The 18,692-nt window shown below is 39.0% G+C and overlaps 1 protein-coding gene across 5 annotated transcripts in view; it reads left to right on the forward strand.

The window, feature by feature from the left end:
- Positions 1-1,455: 1,455 nt before the first annotated feature.
- Positions 1,456-18,692, forward strand: part of RNF38 (ring finger protein 38) — an 80,266-nt gene continuing 63,029 nt past the window's right edge. For 3 of the 5 annotated variants that reach the window (XM_010846039.1, XM_010846041.1, XM_010846042.1), the window contains exons 1-2: positions 6,124-9,620; positions 12,255-12,325. In XM_010846039.1, the coding sequence (XP_010844341.1) occupies positions 9,566-9,620; positions 12,255-12,325 (126 nt within the window). In that variant the 5' untranslated portion in view covers positions 6,124-9,565. Of the gene's footprint in view, positions 3,331-6,123; positions 9,621-12,203; positions 12,326-18,692 lie in introns of those variants that run through there. The other 2 variants (XM_010846040.1, XM_010846045.1) reach the window with 2 other exon arrangements.

Below are 18,692 nucleotides of genomic sequence, written 5' to 3' on the forward strand. Positions count from 1 at the left end.
GACTAATTTTAGTGAAAGATTCATCTGTAAAATGTTATTATACAATTATGAATATACACACAGAAGGCTGTCTTTAGCATTAGGAGCTGACAGCATTATATGGGAAGCTTAATATTTAAATGAGTTGTTTTGTGATTTGAAACAGTTTTTTTTTTTAAAGGCAATTCAGAGAAGTTTTTAAAATTTTAGTTGATTTACAATGTTGGGCTAATTTCTACTGTATAGCAAAGTGACTCACTTATACACATATATACATTCTTTTGTATATTCTTTTCCATTATGGTTTGTCCCGGGAGATTGGATATAGTTCTCTGTGCTTAACAGTAGGCCCTTGTTGTTTGTCCATTCTCTGTATTAAAGTTCGCATCTACTAACCCCAAACTCCTAGCCCATCCCTTTCCCACCCCTTTCCACCTTGGCAGGTCTGTTCTCTGTGTCTGTGAGTCTATTTCTGAAACAGGTGATATTTTTTAAGAACTAAAAACCTATAAGCCCCAGTATATAAGAGAAAACAGAAACCTAGCAAGAAACTAGGTTATATTTGTTGCCTAGAAAACTCTACTCTCCTTAGGAGAGCTTACTTATTTCTGAAATTTCTATGACTTATCATTTTGATCCAAACACAAAATGTGACATAATTGTGTTGGAGGACTGGATGAGATAGGAAGTGGAACAGGAGGAATGGAAGAGTTTAGTTGTCTGATAGCAGTATGACCGAAATTGAATAGTGAAAGTGTTAGTTGCTCAGTTGTGTCCAGCTCTTTATGACCCCATGGACTGTAGTCCTCTCGGCTCCCCTGTCCATGGAACTGTCCAGACAAGTATACTGGAGTGGATTGCCGTTTCCTTCCACAAGGCATCTTCCTGACCCTATGATTGAACCCAGGTCTCCTACACTGCAGGCATATTCTTTACTGTCTGAGCCACCAGTTCAGTTCAATTGCTCAGTCGTGTCCGACAAGGAAGCCCTATAAATAACATAAAATTTGATAGCTAAGCAATAGTCATATATGCATATTATGTAGGAAAATTGAGGTCAGTACTGGAAGGAATGCCTAAGAGATTTGATCACGCTTGCCTCTGGGAAGGGAGACTAGAGACTGGGTGGGGTTGGTAGTAGAGTTCTATTTTCATCATAAACCACTTCATTCTTTTTTTATTTTTTAAACTTAAATACATGACTAAGCTTACATTTACAAGATGACATTTCACAGAATTGACTGGGAAATGTGCCTTTATAGAATTCGTTAAAATATAAGATAAATGAAAGGCAGAGAGAGACCTTTTTTTATATATACCATGTCACTGAAGTAAAGTGAAGTGAAGTGAAGTGGCTCAGTTGTGTCCGACTCTTTGCGACCCCATGGACTGTAGCCTACCAGGCTCCTCTGTCCATGGGATTTTCCAGACAGTACTACTGGAGTGGATTGCCATTTCCTTCTCCAGGGGATCTTCTCTACCCAAGAATCGAACCCGGGTCTCCCAGATTGTAGACAGACGCTTTACCGTCTGAGCCACCAGGGACATGTCACTAGTACCTAGAATAGACCTGACACAGTGGGGTTTGATAAATATTTATTGAATGAATAAAGCAATTGCAGAAATGAAACTTCTGGAGTATGAATGAGATTAGAACCTTCAGGAGAGAAGGCAAATGCTGTCTGCTGAGCTGTAAACTCCATAGAGCAAGGGAGTTTTTTGCTGTGTCTTAACACATGGGTGTCTGCTACCGAGTAGGCACTCAGCAGATGCTCAGGGCTTGCTTTAAAATGGATTATTCAAGAATTACAGCCTTTGAGGGCTAGAAGTAAGGGTACTTCCTTCAGCTTGTATCTTGTTGCATCTATTCAATTGAAGCATACTCCTTCCCTCACTTGATGGATCCTTTGTTAGGGATAAAATCAGAGCTAATCAATTGTGCAAAGTCTTTGTATTCAGTAAACTTTTATAGTAGGGCTTTCTATGACCAAAACTTGGCATTAGGTTCTACAGAGGTTATAAAGATGAATAAGTCTCAGTCTCTTGACTCCAAAGAAAATATAATCCAGAAGAGAAATTGAATTTCTATGCATTTAACTGTTACATACAAAATGTATTATGAGGCCTGAGCAGCTTGTGTGGGAGAAAGGATGATGATTCAGGAAGGCTTCCTTTCCTTTCTCTCCCCGTCTATTCTTACCACCCTGTCTTTCACTCTTTTATTTCATTTCTACCTAACTTTGTTTCTGGGTTTACTTAGTGCTTGCCATGAGCCAGGAATTGTGCTCCATGCTAGAATACGAAAAGATAAATTGAGGATCTTATGGTCTGGTTGGAGAGACATGTAACCAAAAAATGACAGTATGATCAGTGCAATCGAAGAGTTCTAGTGAAAAATTAAGGAGTTAGGCAGTGTTTGACAGGCACATCAGCAGCCTTGGTTTGAAGAGAAGTGTTATTCATAGCACCGTTTCTTGAATTACTATGTGCCAGGCACTGTGCTGTGAGCATATATTTATGCTTAATAACACACACTGTGCTGTGAGCTCACAGGCATATATGCTGTGAGCATATATTTAAGCTTAATAATAATCCTCAGAACAACTCGGAAGTAGATGTAAGTAGATATAACTATTCCCACTTTAGAGCTGAGGAAGGCATGTAAAATGTTGAATGACTTGCCTTAGATCACGTATTCAGTAGATGACTAAACTATCTAGGTCTGACCCCAAAGTTCATTCTATTCAATAGAAACGTATAATGATGTAGCCACTTTGGAAAACAGTTCCTTAAAAGGCTGAGAAGAGGTCCGTGTGACCCAACAGTTCCACTCAAGAGAAGTAAAACAAACGCCAATGCAAAAAGGGATGTCATAACAGCACTATTGACAAAGGTACTGAAGTGCAAACAACCCAAATGTCCATCAGTTGATGAATGGTTATCCACACACTGGAGTATTATTTTGTCATAAAAAGGAAATGAATTGATACATGTTATAACATGGGTGAACCTTGCAAAGGAACAGTAAGCTAAGTGAAAGAAGTCAGTTATTGTACAAAAGCCACATTTTATGATTTCATTTATATGAAGTATCCAGAATAGGCACATACACAAGTTAGACTGGTGATTGTCAGGGGCTCATGGAAGGGAAAAATGAGGTGTAATGGCCTTAGGTTTCTTTTTACAGTAATGAAAATGTTCTAAAATTGATTGTGATGATGGTTGTACAACTTTGTGAATATACTTAAAAAAACACAACCTTTGGGACTTCCACTGTAGGGGCCTGCGGTTCGATCCCTGGTTGGAAACTAAGATGGGTTCAGTGGTTAAGAAGTTGCCTTGAAATGCAGGGTAAGTGGGTTCGAACCCTGGTCAAAGAACTAAGATCCCACATGCAGTGGAGCAAATGAACCCTCCGGCCACAGCTAGAGAATCCAGGCACTACAACAAAAGACCTGCATGCTGCAACTAAAATCTGACACAGTCAAATAAGTATTTTTATAAAAAAGATCCTGCATGTCATGTGGTACAGCCAAAAAAAAAAAAAAAACAACCAGCTTTACACTTTAAATAGATTAATTGTATGGTATGTGAATTATATCTCAACAAAATTGTTCAAAACAAAATATCCTGGAACTCTGAAATTGAGTTTTCTGCTCTTGGTAGCTAGAAGTATCATTAAGATCTTATTGTAAAAGTAATTAAGCAACTGAGTGAGTCACTTAAAGAGTAAAACTGGCTTTTTCCTCACATGTTATTTATCAAAATTTACCTTACATTACCTGGGCTTCCCAGATGACACGAGTGGTAAAGAGCCTGCCTGCCAGTGCAGGAGACGTAAGAGATGTGGGTCCGATCCCTAGGTAGGGAAGATTCCCTGGAGGAAGGCATGGCAACCCACTCCAGTTTTCTTGCCTGGAGAGTCCCATGGACAGAGGAGCCTGGCGGGCTACAGTCCATAGGGTTGCAAAGAATCAGACATGACTGAAGCCACTTAGCAAGCACACAATTTACATTAATAATGTCTTAAAAGTGTATTAATTAATAGAGTTTGCCTAATAAGTTTTTTTTTCTGTTTTGGTGGTCTTTTGTTCTTTTTTATTTTTGTATTTCTTTTTGACTGTGCTGAGTCTTCGTTGCTGCTCAGGCTTATTCTCTAGTTCAGTGAGTGAGGGCTGTTCTCTGGTTTCAGTGCATGGGCTTCTCATTGCAGTGGCTTCTCTTGCTGTAGAGCACAGGCTCTAAGGCACGCAGGCTTCAGTAGTTGCGGTTCCTGGGTGCTAGAGCACAGGCTTGATAGTTGTGGTGCCGGGGCTTAGCTGCTCTGTGTGGCATGTGGGATCTTCCTGGATCAGGGATTGAACCCATATCTCCTGTATTGGCAAGTGAATTCTTTACCACTGAGTCACCAGAGAAGCCCTGTCTAGTAAGTTTTAAATAAGTTTCCTAAAAATAGTGCAGTCTGTTCTCCAAGTTCATTTGGAGAAAACTTGAAACATTAAGGATAGATGAGTAAGTAAAGTTGGATTTTAACAACTGGGTGATACTAAATCTTTGGAGCAGATATCTTTTGAAAGTTATTAGTTGGTTGTTAAAACCTGGAACCTTTGTGACACTTTTCTTTGCAGCTGTGCTATAGACTCTGGTTTCCCAGTACCAGTTGTGAAGGCTACTGCAAGTGATATGACTAAAACCCAGCAAGACCATGCTCTAGAGTGTAGCAGTCTCCAGGCCAGGGACTGGATACGGCTCAATATGTTTTCCTGTCCTACTATAAAATCAGTCACTTTTACTCTTCTGCCAGAGTCAAAGGAAAAGAGCCCTAAAAAAACAGTGTATGGGAGCAGACCCAAAAAATCAGACTCAAGTGCTGAGAGTATCTTTTAGACAGTAATTACAGTGACAGTAAGTACAGGCAAGGTGCTGGGGCTGGCTTTTATAAAGTCTACCTGTCTCTCTCAGTATATAGAGTGAACAAGACGTAGCTTAAGGTGTTGTTTTTTGTTTTTATTGAGTTCAAATGCTTTTTAGTAATCTATGCCCATTATTTGGATTGTGGTGGTTGGTAGGCTAATTAAGTTTTCAAAAGACTGATTTGGAAGGGTTGTTAATACCTCAGAAAACAGGACCAAATTTCAGAATAATTAACTTGTACAGAATACCAACTATGTGAAGGGCCTGTACCAGTGTCCTAAAGAATCTAGAAGCTATGTAAGACCTTTCATCTTTTATCTAAATTTTACTGCCTCCTTGTGAGAACTTACAAATCCATCTGCCACAATCAAAGAATGAATTCTGCCTTGCTATCCTGTCTAAGAATTATCAAGGAGATTGTGTCAGGACATGACTTCCATCATAGCCCACTTCTGACCTAAGTTAATCACTTGACATCCTTGGGATGTATAGGAAATAACTGTTCCAAGCCTTGATCATCACCTTGTGTACTTAAATGAAGTGAAAGTTAGTCGTGTCCGACTTTTTGTGACCCCATGGACTGTATAGTCCATGGAGTTCTCCAGGTCAGAATACTGGAGTGGGTAGCCTTTTCCTTCTCCAGGGGTTGAACCCAGGTCTCCCGCATTGCGGGCGGATTCTTTACCAGCTGAGCCACCAGGGAAGCCTTTGTGTACTTAAATGTTGTATAAAAAGCCCTGGTTAGATCACTGAAACATGAGGTTCAGTCCTTACCTGCCCATTGTTGGCCTCAAGCCAGGCCAGGTCATTGATTCTATGTCTGTACTCCTAGTTTTTGGTATGTTAGAGAGACATCACCTTTGAGGAGTTTTATGAATGAGGCAGGCAGGTGCTTGTAGGTTGGTCTCAGCTGCTTTCTCAAAGGTACTTTTGTCAGAAGTCATTATGGATTTGGACTAGAGCTTAATAACAAAATGAGTAGAGTAAAAATATCCCTGCCTACACGTAGACTAACAGTTGCATCTTAGGAGAGATGCACCAGTTGCCACCAAGATCATTTTGTAGACAGGGTCTCAAAGGAGAGAGAAGGTAAAGGATAGTTCAACTCAAGAATCCTGCTTATAGTCATGGGGTGCTGTTGGAGCCCCCTATACCGTGTGGCTGCACTGTGTGGCTTGTGGGAGCTTAGCTTCCCAACCAGGGATCCAACCTGTGTCTCCTGAAGTGGAAGTGCAGAGTCCTAACCACTGACCGCCAGAGAATTCCATCTTTTTTTTTTTTTTTTTGAGTTTGCTTGTTCTATTTGGCCTAATATTCTTAGGGATACTTGATGCTAGGCCCCCCTTTTTAACATATCATGGACAATCAGAATATATGGATGAACAAAGATAAGAAAAATTTCCTCCTGTCACCCAAGGATTATCACTGTTATATCATAGTGTATATTCTTCTGAATGTTTCCTTCACATATCTGTGTATGCATGTATTTGTTTAACCACCATGAAATCATACTATTCATATTCTTCTTTACTCTGCTTGTTTTAAACATTTTTATTTCAGTAAATTTTCATCTCATCTAATTTTACTATATTCAGATTTTTCCAATTATCTCCAAAATACGTTTTTAACTGGTTTATTTAAACTAATATGCAGTCTGGTATGCATAGTGTATCTGATTATTTCCTTTCATTTCTTTTAATCTAGCACAGTTCCTATCTTTTCTTTTTCCTTTTAGAATAATAATAACACTGACTTACTGAGAACTCCTGCAGAACCAACTTTTGGATGAGCTGATTGCTTCCTGTGATGTCTATCCCCTGTGTTTCCTGTAAACTGGCAATCACATCCAATAGTTTGATGGAGCCAAGGAAAGTATTTTTTGCTTGATTACCAAGCAGAGGTGATGTCTGAATTTCACAGTGTATCACATCAGAAGTCACATCTGGTTGGCCCACTGTTAATGATGCTAAGATGGGCAGTTGGATTAAGATGATAGGGTTTTATCTCTTTATGATGTCCTTAGGTTCTCCCTGCAATGACAGATAGTGTTTCTTTGGCAGTTTACAGACTCCCATCAGCCATTCACATAACGATTTTAGCCCTTGGTGACCCTTGGCTGAATCAACCGTTTTGTGCAAAATGATGTTTTCTAATTCTGAAATTCCTTCTTTATGTGCTGGCACTCTTCTATAATATAGAACTAGGGCTGTTCATTTACTCTAAAAGGTGGGATAAATGCATGCTTTTTAAAAAGTTACTATTCAGGAACTCCTAGATTTTCATGAATATGAAGTGTTTGGGTTAGTTACAGTCTTTTCTATTTTTGTGGTTTTTTTTCAATACTTAAACTGATAAAACTTTGGCCAGTGGGAGCTGCTGCTTTTGGTCCTGTAGAACAGGACTCAGAAACCAGGTGGTGCTTTGGTTGGTGCTGTTGCCCTTGCCATTGTCCACTTTTGTAGCTCAAAAGCTTCACTTTTAAACCCCTAAATCTTTGGAAATTCCTTGGCGATCCAGTGGTTAGGATTCTGCGCTCTTACCGCCAACGGCCCAGGTTTAATCCCTGGTCAGGGAACCAGGATCCTGCAAGCTGTGCAGTGTGGGAAACAAACAAACAAAAACACAGAAATCTTTGTTTATAAGGTGACAACTGCTAGCTATTGAGTCCAGGAAATGCTTAAGAGAGGCCCACTTCATACTGCTAGATTAACACACTACCACTACAGTGCATTGAGGAATAATTCTAACAGTGTTCAAAATGCAGCATTCTCATGACAGCTTAAAGATTCCTAAACATTTTTAAAGAGTTGTGCACATTTTGCCCAGGCCTTTGCAGTTCAGTTTTGTGGTTTAATTTCTCTTCTTTTTTTATACTCAGATTTCAAGGAATTTGCATGTATCTCAATGTTTTTTCTGCTGATGTTTATTTAAGAAGATTATATGTTTGTTTCACAAACTTAATACAACATTTTTCTCTTCAAAGCAATGTGCTGAAGAGTTTCAGTTACATTCCAACTATCCTTGAGAGAAGAAGACATTTGGAAAACCATGCTACATGACAGCAAAGGAGATGTGAGTTCTAGATGAGCCTGGCATTAGGAGACAATATTACTGCATATAAAGAACTGTTAATGGTCTTGTTTGACAATGTTTTAAGTATATAGTGGTGTTGATTGACAGTGTTTGAAGTATATAGCATACTAGCATGATAATTTGCTGCAGGTGTTTATTGTGTGTTTAGCTCCCTTTTAGGAAAGAAAAAGCAATAGGAGATATGATCAGAAAGGTCTAGGGTACCCAGGTCATGTGAAACCTTGTAGACCAAGGAGTAAGGACTTTGGATTTTATTTTAAGTGGGAGAAGTAACCAAGGGTTTCAGAGGAGGAGTGACATAATCCATCTGAACCTTGAAAAGCATCATTCATGCTACAACATGGAGAACAGACTTGGGAGGCAGTAGGGAAAGTTCATGGGGAAAAGTAGAACTAAGGAGACTAGTTAGGAAACTATCACATTAGTCCAGGTATTGGCTTAGGTAGCAGCAGTGAATGATGCCGAGTAGTTATATTTCAGGCATATTTTTGAAATGGGACCAACAGGATTTGCCAGATCATCAAATGTGGGATGTGAATTAAAAGAGAGGAGTTGAGGAAGATGCCCGGGGTTTTGACCAGAGATGCTGGTGAATAGTTATGCTGTGTACTGAAACTGGAGGTAGGTTTAGAGGACAAGATCAAGAGCTCAATTTTGGACATGTTATGTTTGAGATGATGCTTAGATATCTAAGTGATATCAAGTAGGTAGCAGGATATAGAAATCTGGATTTCCTTGGGGTGGGAGGTGGGAGAGCTGGGGCTTGGAAATTAAAATTTTGGTGTCATCAGCCATGGGACTAGTTGGGATCACTAAAGGAGTGAATATAGATAGAAAAGAGAAGTCTGAGGATTTACCCTTGGGACATTCCAACCTTTATAAATTGGGGAGATGAGAATTGAGCAAAGGGAACACAGTCAGTGATGTAGGAAGCTTTCCTGAGGCCAAGTGAAGAAAGGGTTTCACGAAAGAGTAGGGTCAGCTGTTAACCTTCTAGAAGTCTTAGACTTTTGTGTTTTACATTTAGGTCTGTGATCCATTTTGTGAAAAATATGGTCAGTGTCTAGGTTCTTTTTTTTTCCCTTTGGTATGTGGATGTCTGTTCATTTACTTTTAATGCTCTCTTTTCGAGGAGGTTTTTAAGTTGCTAAATTAGGTATCTCAACCTTCATTTTTCCAGGTTCGTGGAGTCCAACTTTTTGACAATGGTCCCAAATGGTGGTCTCCCCAACAGTTGTTAGATGGTATTATGTGAACTATTTCCAGCACAGTTTAATTCTTCTTAGATTGTGTCCAGCAGAAACACACATAACATTATACCTTAAATACAAGGGTTTTGCATAAGGATAAGATAAATGTCTGTTTTGGTACCTCATTGAAAGGTATCTAATGTATGCTTATATTTCATCAGTTCTTAGGATTCTTTTCACCAGTCTAATTTTAGTATTACATGGTATTAGAATAATAGGAGACAGAAAGTATAATTTTTACCAACTTGTGGAGACACATTTACCAAATCTTTGACAGAATAGTTTGTTGTGACTAAATTTGTCATTCTGTATTCTCCCCAGAGAAGGCAATGGCAACCCACTCCAGTACTCTTGCCTGGAGAATCTCATGGATGGAGGAGCATGGTAGGCTGCAGTCCATGGGGTCACTAAGAGTCGGACATGACTGAGCAACTTTACTTTCATGCATTGGAGAAGGAAATGGCAACCCACTCTAGTATTCTTGCCTGGAGAATCCCAGGGACAGAGGAGCCTGTTGGGTACGGTCTATGGGGTCACACAGAGTCGGACACGACTGACGTGACTTAGCAGCAGGAGCAGCATTCTCCCAGGAGATTTTAGTATTTGGGGATATTGTTGTGTGTATATATATTCTTCCTTCCAAATCATGGTTGTTGACTATGTTAAATATGTTAACTGTTATTATTAGTATCCGTGGGAACTCTATGGTTTATATTATTCTTATCCATAATTGTACCTTTTTGGCAACTGCACCTTCTCCACCTTATCCTTCCCAGAATTGTCATCCAGTGGCAAAAACTTGTTAAGCTTATTAATGTTTCTTTCTTTCTTTTTTTTAAATTGGAGAATAATTTCTTTACAATGTTGTGTTGGTGTCTGCTGTACAACATTGCAAATCAGTCATAACTCTCTCTATATATATCCCCTCCCTCTTGAGACTCCCTCGTACCCCCAATTTCTGAAAAACAGAAATTGATAATAAATATTTGCAAATGCTTTTTCAGCATCTTTTGATGTGATCAAACTTTTAAAGATTGGTTCTTATGCTAATACTTTGTTGATAAATTTTGTTAAATTAGTTAAGGAATCAGGCTTTTCTTAAGACAAGCGAGTAGATCATGGTGACATACTATATCACATATGCAGTCAGTGTGCTCTAATATATATGCTTAACTATGTTTAGAATTTTAATTCTTGTGTTTGAGGTTAATTTGTTTTCTTATTTTAATCCTCTTTGTATTTTATAATCAGTATCATATAAAATGGGAGGCAATGGTTTATATTAGGAAGTTAGGAATGTCACTATTACTGGGATTATTGAATCTGTACATTTGAAGAAATTATGTTCCATTTATCTAGTGAGGACTTTTTTGGCCATACTGGGCTTGTGGGATCTTAGATCCCCAACAAGGGATTGAGCCTGGGCCCCTGGCAGTGAAAGTGCTGAGTCCTAACCACTGTGCCATGAGGGAATTCCCTTAAGACTTTTTATCCTTTGTAGGTTTTAATAATTTTCTCTGTTATTGCCAATTACATTCTCATTTTCTTTTATGATATCTTTAAAGTCTAAAGAGTTATTTCAGTAAGTGTAAAATAAAAATTTTTAGTATTAAGAAAATGTGTCAGAGTTTAGTTGCTAGCATTCTTTCTCAAGGATGTGGAATACTAGGACATCTGAAATGATGACATTGTCAGTTTTATAAAATATGGTACCTATCAGTGTAACATCCACAGGAATGGTGGTGGGATATCTTCTTAGGTTCAACTAAACACTTGCACATTCAGAAAAGCCACCATAGGTCTCACTTGGCAACACTATTCAGAAGGATATAGGACAGAAACTGTAACTTGTCTGTTAGATAAACTGTAAGGCAGTGGGAGTCCTTACAGCAGTTCATTCTTTCTGAAGTGCTCTTCTCACAGCTAAGGCTCCAAGAGATAAGATCCACATTGGGTGGTGCAGGGAACTCCGTGGGCATGGTTTCTAGGGTCTTTTGCCAGGGACATACATGCCTGATTAATTACATATCACCACGCTCAGAAATTCAAGAACATGGCTTCCTACACTCTGTCTGCTTCCACTCCAGATGCAGTTTACTAATTTGGTAGTTTCTGTGTTGCCAGATAACATAGGTGGCGTGCTGTCTTAATCAGGTTCACAAGGATTAACCCAAGGTTAAATTCTTACATATAAGGAGAAGGGGTTTTGCTCATTTTGGTCCACAGTCATGCTTGCTGATTTTTTCACTTAATGCCTTCTTATTTTATACAGTATCATCTTTCAGAAGGCTTTTCTTACTCCAAGATTATTTTTTAAATCGGCATTTTCTTTTAAAATTGGTTTTACATAGATCTTGAGCCATCATTTTCTGTATGGTGAGGTAGAAACTAAAACTTTTTTCAGATGGCTTATCAGTTGTTCCAGTCATTTATTGCATGGTCATTTGTTTTCCTATCGGTTAGAAATGTTACTGTTGTCATAGAGTAGTTACTGGGAGATAGTTCTTCAAATTAACAAATGGTTGGGTATATTAAAAATATATATATTTTAAAGTAATAAAAACCTACTTATAATCGCGTGATTGTGTATTAGATTGTGTTACTTGTATGCTGAGAATTTATAGTGTCGGTTTTTTCCTTAAAGCAAGTATATGTAGTCTAAAAAGCAGTATTCTTTTTTCTAAACAGAAGTTTGCTTTATTGAAGGCTGTTGTGCTTATTTAGGTGGCCTTACTCAGAAAACTAACCACTCAATGTAGTGGAAAGTAGTGAATTAAGAGTTTGAATAATGGGGTTCTGGTTTCAGACCTGCTATTTCACTGACTGCTCCTTTGTGCAAGTCAGCCTGTCTGTGTTTTGTTTTGCTCAAACTGCACGAATAACAATCCCTATCCTGCCTATTTCCGAGTATTGTTGAGAATTAGATGGGATGATGGATATAAAGGCACATGTAATTGGTAAAGCAGGTTAAATGTAAGGAATTATTGCATCTTAACTTTTCCTCCCTTTCTCTTGTAGGTAGTGTTGGTGCTTCTTTTCAGTGCCAGTCCATCCATCACGACCACATTTGTCATGATGACAGTGACAAGGTGAGGTCCGTGTTGATGTCTACAATGGTGAAAATGCATGCTGCCCTGTATCACTGAACTCACTTGCATAACTCGGGATGTAGCGGCAGGAGAGTGTGACTTGGGAGGCACAGTGTTGAGATACAGAGGGCCTTTCTGGTTTGTTGCTGGGTTGTTAGACTGCTCCAGAAAACTTGCAGGTAATTCCAGGAGTGGGGCTGGACTCCAGATAACCCTTCCATTTCCTTACCCCCATTCCTGTCTCTGTCACTGCACTTCCTCTTTTCCTGAACAGCCTGGATGGATTATCTTAATATCCGAACAGGTGTTTCCAAAACTGATAACTATCTCAGCAATTTGTGTGTGTTTCCACTTTGAAATATCTTCGACATTCCAGTTTGGTCTGTTTTGTAGTTGACTATATTATGGCTTCTTCTTATACTTACTTTTTTTTTTTTCACTCCATTTCCAAAGCCCAATTTAAATGTTGAGGATTGAGAATGGAACCTGTCTGATTCATGCCAAAAAAACCTTCTTTAGGCTTGTTTTGTTTTTTAAATCAGGTCCAGTCTTTTGGTATTTTGCTTCTGTTCTTTTATCTCTAAAGAAACTGATCTTTGGGCGCTTTTCAGTACTCACGAGCACCCGTGACGGCCCAGGCCTTGAAGTGAATACTAACGTGGGCTTGGTGTTTGGAACCTCTGGCTGCTGATATTGGAAGGGCTTAAATTCAGTCTTTTCCATCATCAGTTTCCAGTGGTTTCCCTCCCATTTCCTGTGTCTTGTGTACAGGAATGTATCGCTCCCTTGGTAGTTTCCCAGGCAGACCAATCCAAGTGATGTTTTTCTCTGCTGTTTTAATCAAGATCCTCCTCCCTCATCCTGTTGGAGCTTGATCAAGAAGTTGGTTGAACATTGGGATTTTCCAAATGGCCTTTGTTCTGTGTGTTGATCTCTCTATGAGCTTTGCTCAGTCAGATTTTGGTCTGTTTATGGAGAGAGTGGTACACTTTTAGTATTCCAGATTCTCTCTTATGATAGTAATCCAGAGGCATGGGCTTAACTTTTAACTTCTTTCAGAAGCAAGCCACTGAAAGAGACTTCTAGACTATATAGTTAGCTCCCTAAAATGTAGTATACTGCAGATTTTAGAAATAAGCATCTGGAAATAAGACCAATGATAGAGACAAAAGGCAAAATCACTTTAGGTCAGTAATACTACGAGCTGTTGTGTTACATAATTGTAAAGATGTGTGGGGGTTAAATTTTCTTTCGCCTACTCAGTATAATATGCCTCTATCCATTTTCCCTTATAGTGGAGAAGCCAGCTTTAGAGTCTAGAGATGAGATTTCTGTCCACCTCTGCCACATATTTTTTATCTACTTTAAAATGATTTTCTTCCTAATTTCTGAACCTTTGTATGACTGATTTTGTGCTTTTAGGATGAGAGGTCTCTCCTGAAATACATGGGGAAAGGGAAGAGAAATTTGAGGGATTTTGTCACTTGATCAGCCTATCAAAGAACTGTCAGAAACTGCTTTGCTCTCCTCTCTTTCCTGCCTACCATGTGTATATTTATGGTTGTCTCCCAGAGGGAAATGGAGAGAATGGATTAGGGTCTCTTGAATATATTTATAATTTATTCAACTGATTCAGTCAGCAAATAATATTTGTTGATTGGCAGCTATGTTTCTAGGCACTTAGGGAATACATCAGGATACAAAACAAATAAAGATTGCTGTTTTTTCGTGAATGTGCAGTCTGAGTGGGGAGGGGCAGACAAAATAAACGTAATATGTTGTACAGTATGTTACAGTAAGCACAGTGGATTGAAGAAAATGTACAGCAGAATAAGTGGGATGAGGACCACCCAGAATTGGATGGTACGGATTGCAGCTTTGAATAGGATCATTAGACATCATTCTGGGAAGGAGAGTGGTAGATAGGATAAGAATCAGATCACTATGTTTGTAGCAGTTTCTGACTTCTTTCTTTCTATAATAAATGGGTATTGGTTTTGTAAAGCAGCAGTGAAACCTGCTCCCTGATACATGCCACCTGGATTATATGTTCTTTTCTCTCTCTCTCTGAAAATTGACGGGATTATAGAGCACAGCTAACTCAACCCTGTTTTTAAAATAAACTTGGAAGCTGTGATCCCAGTGGAGAAAAGACTCCATTCCAGGGAGTTACCCTGGAGTGTTGGGGCTAGATCAGTTCTTCTATCCCTGATACAAGCCATGTAAAATAATTGGTTATTTCTGAACACATTTTCAAAACACACTGATGCTTACTATTCTCACTTAACTTTCAGGCATGGTTCATTTCTCAGATTTGGGAACAAAAGTTGATGTTTTTAAAAGTTGTCTGAATTTTAACTAACGGATGTGTGATGGAGGTGAAACCAAGGAGTAAAAGGGCCATTTGTTGTATATCCCTTCTATAGCCTCGCAAGTGGCAAGCCCTTGAATTCCATGATTGAGCTTGTTTTCCAGCTTAAGTTTCTCTGCTGCTGTACATCAGCTTGGCAGTGCTGGCAGGAGCTGATTGCAGCTCTGAGGTTTACTGTTGAATACTGTGAGTTACATACTTTCATGTTCAGTTTATATTGGGCATAGCAATTCACACAAAGCCCTTTAGGAATATTTTTATATTCATTTATAATGTCATATCCCATAATTTCCAAGTAGCAAACATCAATTATATATTTGAGTACCTACTACAAATTTAAGCATTGTTTTAGGCATTGGAGACAAGTATAGTGAACAAAACAGACAGGAATCCTTACTTTTAAGGAGCTTACTTTCTTTGTAAATGGTTAGGAAGATGGCAAAACATAATTAAAGGTACTGTTAGTTCATTTGTGTTATGAAGAATAATAAATCAGATAAGGGATATAGGTGTGTATTGGGAGAAGATTGCCTTCCAAACACTCTTTGAAATAGGGATTGTTTTATTCCCATTTGTAGGTGAGGAATGTGAGACGGATTAACTAATTTGCCCAAGATTACCCAGTTAGTAAGTAGTAAACAGGGATTCAAACCCAAGCTCCTTAATTCCAGAGTCTGTATTTAACCAACTGAAGAAATCTATTCCTAATGTTGTTTTACATACTCAACTCTGACAGGCTCAGAGAAAAACGTATCTTCTAGGGAAGGCCCTGGAGAACCACAGTGCACTAAGTCAGTCGGCAGGCAGTTTTGGCCTGTCGGTTTTTTCTTGTCCATCTCTTTTGACATCCAAAAGGATTCACGACTGTTTGTTACTCCAGGCCTCTCTAACCTGACAGCCCTGCTTCATACTCAGAAACCTGTGCTTCTTTGTAAGAAACCTCACATTGTGTGTTGCTGTATTGCACTGGTCAAATGTGATAGTTATGACAAAGTACTTTAAAAGTATAAAGAATAGGGGAAATATGTGATTGAGATAGCATATTTATGTTTCACTTAGGTATTGAAATTAACCTAACTCAGCTAATGTACTTGAGATACTTGGAATTAAGTAGTCATCTTCACAGTGAGAACAAGACTGGCATGGGGGAATAGGTCTGTCCTGAGGATGAGGTAAAACATTGAATAGTCTGATAAGAGGAGACTTCAGGTGAGAGGAATTAATTTGTAGCCTCAATGGTATACTCTTCCTGAGTGGCCTGGCAGTATGTCTGGGAAAGCTGGCCATTTGAGAGAAGGAAATGGGAGAGTTCTTTCAAAACTGCATGTATGTAAATGGCTGGTCAGAGCAGAAGTCCTTTCTGGACAAAGCTTCCTTGTGCTGGCCTTCAGTCCTTTGGTCACAGAAGAAGGCACCAATCCGATTTGTGTATGGTCATCCTACACACACCGCTTTCAGAAAGGTGGGAGATGTGCTGTTGGTTTTTCTTCCATGACTGTACACTTCCTTTTATCTTTTAAATATTCAGTTTTTTTTTTAACTACATAGTGATTAAAAAAAATATACGCAGCACTACGTTCAATTCCTCTCCCCAGAAGTTTACAGCAATTGGAATTTTAGTATTAACAGGATTTTTAAAAGTAATATTTGTATAGAGTATTTTTCATCTTTGCAAACAGTGGTTTTTTAGTATATTCAAAGAGTTGTTCCTCTATCTCCACCATCTAATTTTAGAACACTTATCATCATCACCCCCCAAGAAACCCATACCCTTTAGCAGTCACTCCCCATTATTCCTTCCCCTCAGCTCCTGGCAACCACTAATCTTTCTGTCTCTGGATTTGCCTGTTCTGCACATTCCATATCAATAGAATTACAAAAAAATGTGGCCTTTTGTGTCTGGCTTCTTTTACTTAGCATGGTGATTTCATGGTTTGTCTGTGTTGTAGCATGAATCAGTACTTCATTCCTTTTTATGGGTAAGTAATATTCCGTTGTGTGGAGCTAGCACATTTTGTCTGTCAGTTCCCTAGTTAGTGGATATTTGTTTCTATGTTTTGGTTATTATGAATACCACTTTTATGAACATTTGCCTGTAAGTATGTTTTTGTTTTTACATGATTTTAACATTTTGAGGAGCTGTCAAACTCTTCCAAAGTAGCTGTACCATTTTGCATTCCAACAAATGCCTGAGGGTTCCAGTTTCTCCACATACTTGCCGATACTTCTTTTTCCTGATTGTCTTTTAAACTACAGCCACTGTAGTGAGTATGAAGTACCATCTCATTGTGGTTTTAATTTTCATTTCTCTAGTGACTAAGTATGCTGAGCATCTTTTTATATGTTTATTGGCCATTCTTAAATCTTCTCTGGTCAGTTAAAAAACGTCAGTTAAAAGTCTTTTTATTGTTCTTGCCCCTTGTGCTTTAAAACAAAAGAGAGAAAAACAAAACCAAATCTCCTTGTGCCCCGTATTATATAGTTACACGTGTTTATTAGGGAAATAGAAATAGACTGTTATAAGTAGATACACCATCTTTCAGTAGATAACACTCTTAACATGCTTTTTTTTCTTTAAATTTTTCTTTGCATTCTTTGCACAGTTACAGTAAAACTAAATTGCACTGATTATCTATGGTTGTGTAATTAATTACCCAAAAACTTAGTGGTGCAAAGCATATCTCTTAGTTTCTTCCATGGTTCTTGGGTTTTCTGTGCTCAGCTAGGTGGCTCTTGCTTGGAATTTCTCATGCATTTGCTGTCAGATGGTGGCTAAGGCTGGAGTCATCTCAGTGTCTTCACTCACATGTCTGATGGTTGATGCTGATTGTTAGGTGGGACTTAAGCTGGGGTCCTCAGCATGAGCACCTGTAGGTAGCATGGGCTTCCTCACAGTATGGCAGCTTGATTCCAAGAGTGACCAATAGAAACAGGCAGGTGCTATATGGCCCCTTATGCCTAAATTCAGAAGTCATAAAGCTTCGCTTCCACCATAGTCACAGGTCTGCCCAAATTTAAAAGGAGGGAGCATCAATCCCACCACTGGGGAAGAATGTCTACATAATGAGAGAATGAAGGATGGGAGAACTTATGGTCCTCTTGAAAAGTATAATCTGCACATTATATACACATGAAACATCAGTTAGCTGCATAATGTTGCACTATAAGGATACATGGTAATTTATTTAACTTGTCTTTAACTGTGGAGCTTTAGGTCATTTTTTAAAAATTGTGCATTTATTCAGTTTAGTTCAGTCGCTGAGTTGTGTCCGACTCCTTGCGACCCTATGAACCACAGCACGCCAGGCCTCCCTGTCCATCACCAACTCCCGGAGTCTGCCCAAACCCATGTCCATTGTGTCGGTGATGCCATCCAACCATCTCATCCTCTGTCATCCCCTTCTCCTCCAGCCCTCAATCTTTCCCAGCATCAGGGTCTTTTCAAATGAGTCAGCTCTCCGCATCAGGTGGCCAAAGTATCAGAGTTTCAGCTTCAACATCAGTCCCTCCAATGAACATCCAGGACTGATCTCCTTTAGGATGTACTGGTTGGATCTCCTTGCAGTCCAAGGGACTCTCAAGAGTCTTCTCCAACACCACAGTTCAAAAGCATCACTTCTTTGGTGCTCAGCTTTCTTTACAGTCCAACTCTCACATCCATACCTGACTGCTGGAAAAACCATAGTCTTGACTAGACGGACCTTTGTTGGCAAAGTAATGTGCTGTCTAGGTTGGTCATAACTTTCCTTCCAAGGAGCAAGTGTCTTTTAATTTCATGGCTAAAATCACCATCCGCAGTGATTTTGGAGCCCAGAAAGATAAAGTCTGACACTGTTTCCACTGTTTCCCCATCTATTTCCCATGAAGTGATGGGACTAGATGCCATGATCTTAGTTTTCTGAATGTTGAGTTTTAAGCCAACTTTTTCACTCTTCTCTTTGACTTTCATCAAGAGGCTCTCTTTAGTTCTTCTTCACTTTCTGCCATAAGGGTGGT

The sequence above is a fragment of the Bison bison genome, unplaced genomic scaffold (assembly GCF_000754665.1).
Source record: "Bison bison bison isolate TAMUID 2011002044 unplaced genomic scaffold, Bison_UMD1.0 scf7180017864230, whole genome shotgun sequence".
NCBI classification, from domain to species: Eukaryota; Metazoa; Chordata; class Mammalia; order Artiodactyla; family Bovidae; genus Bison; species Bison bison.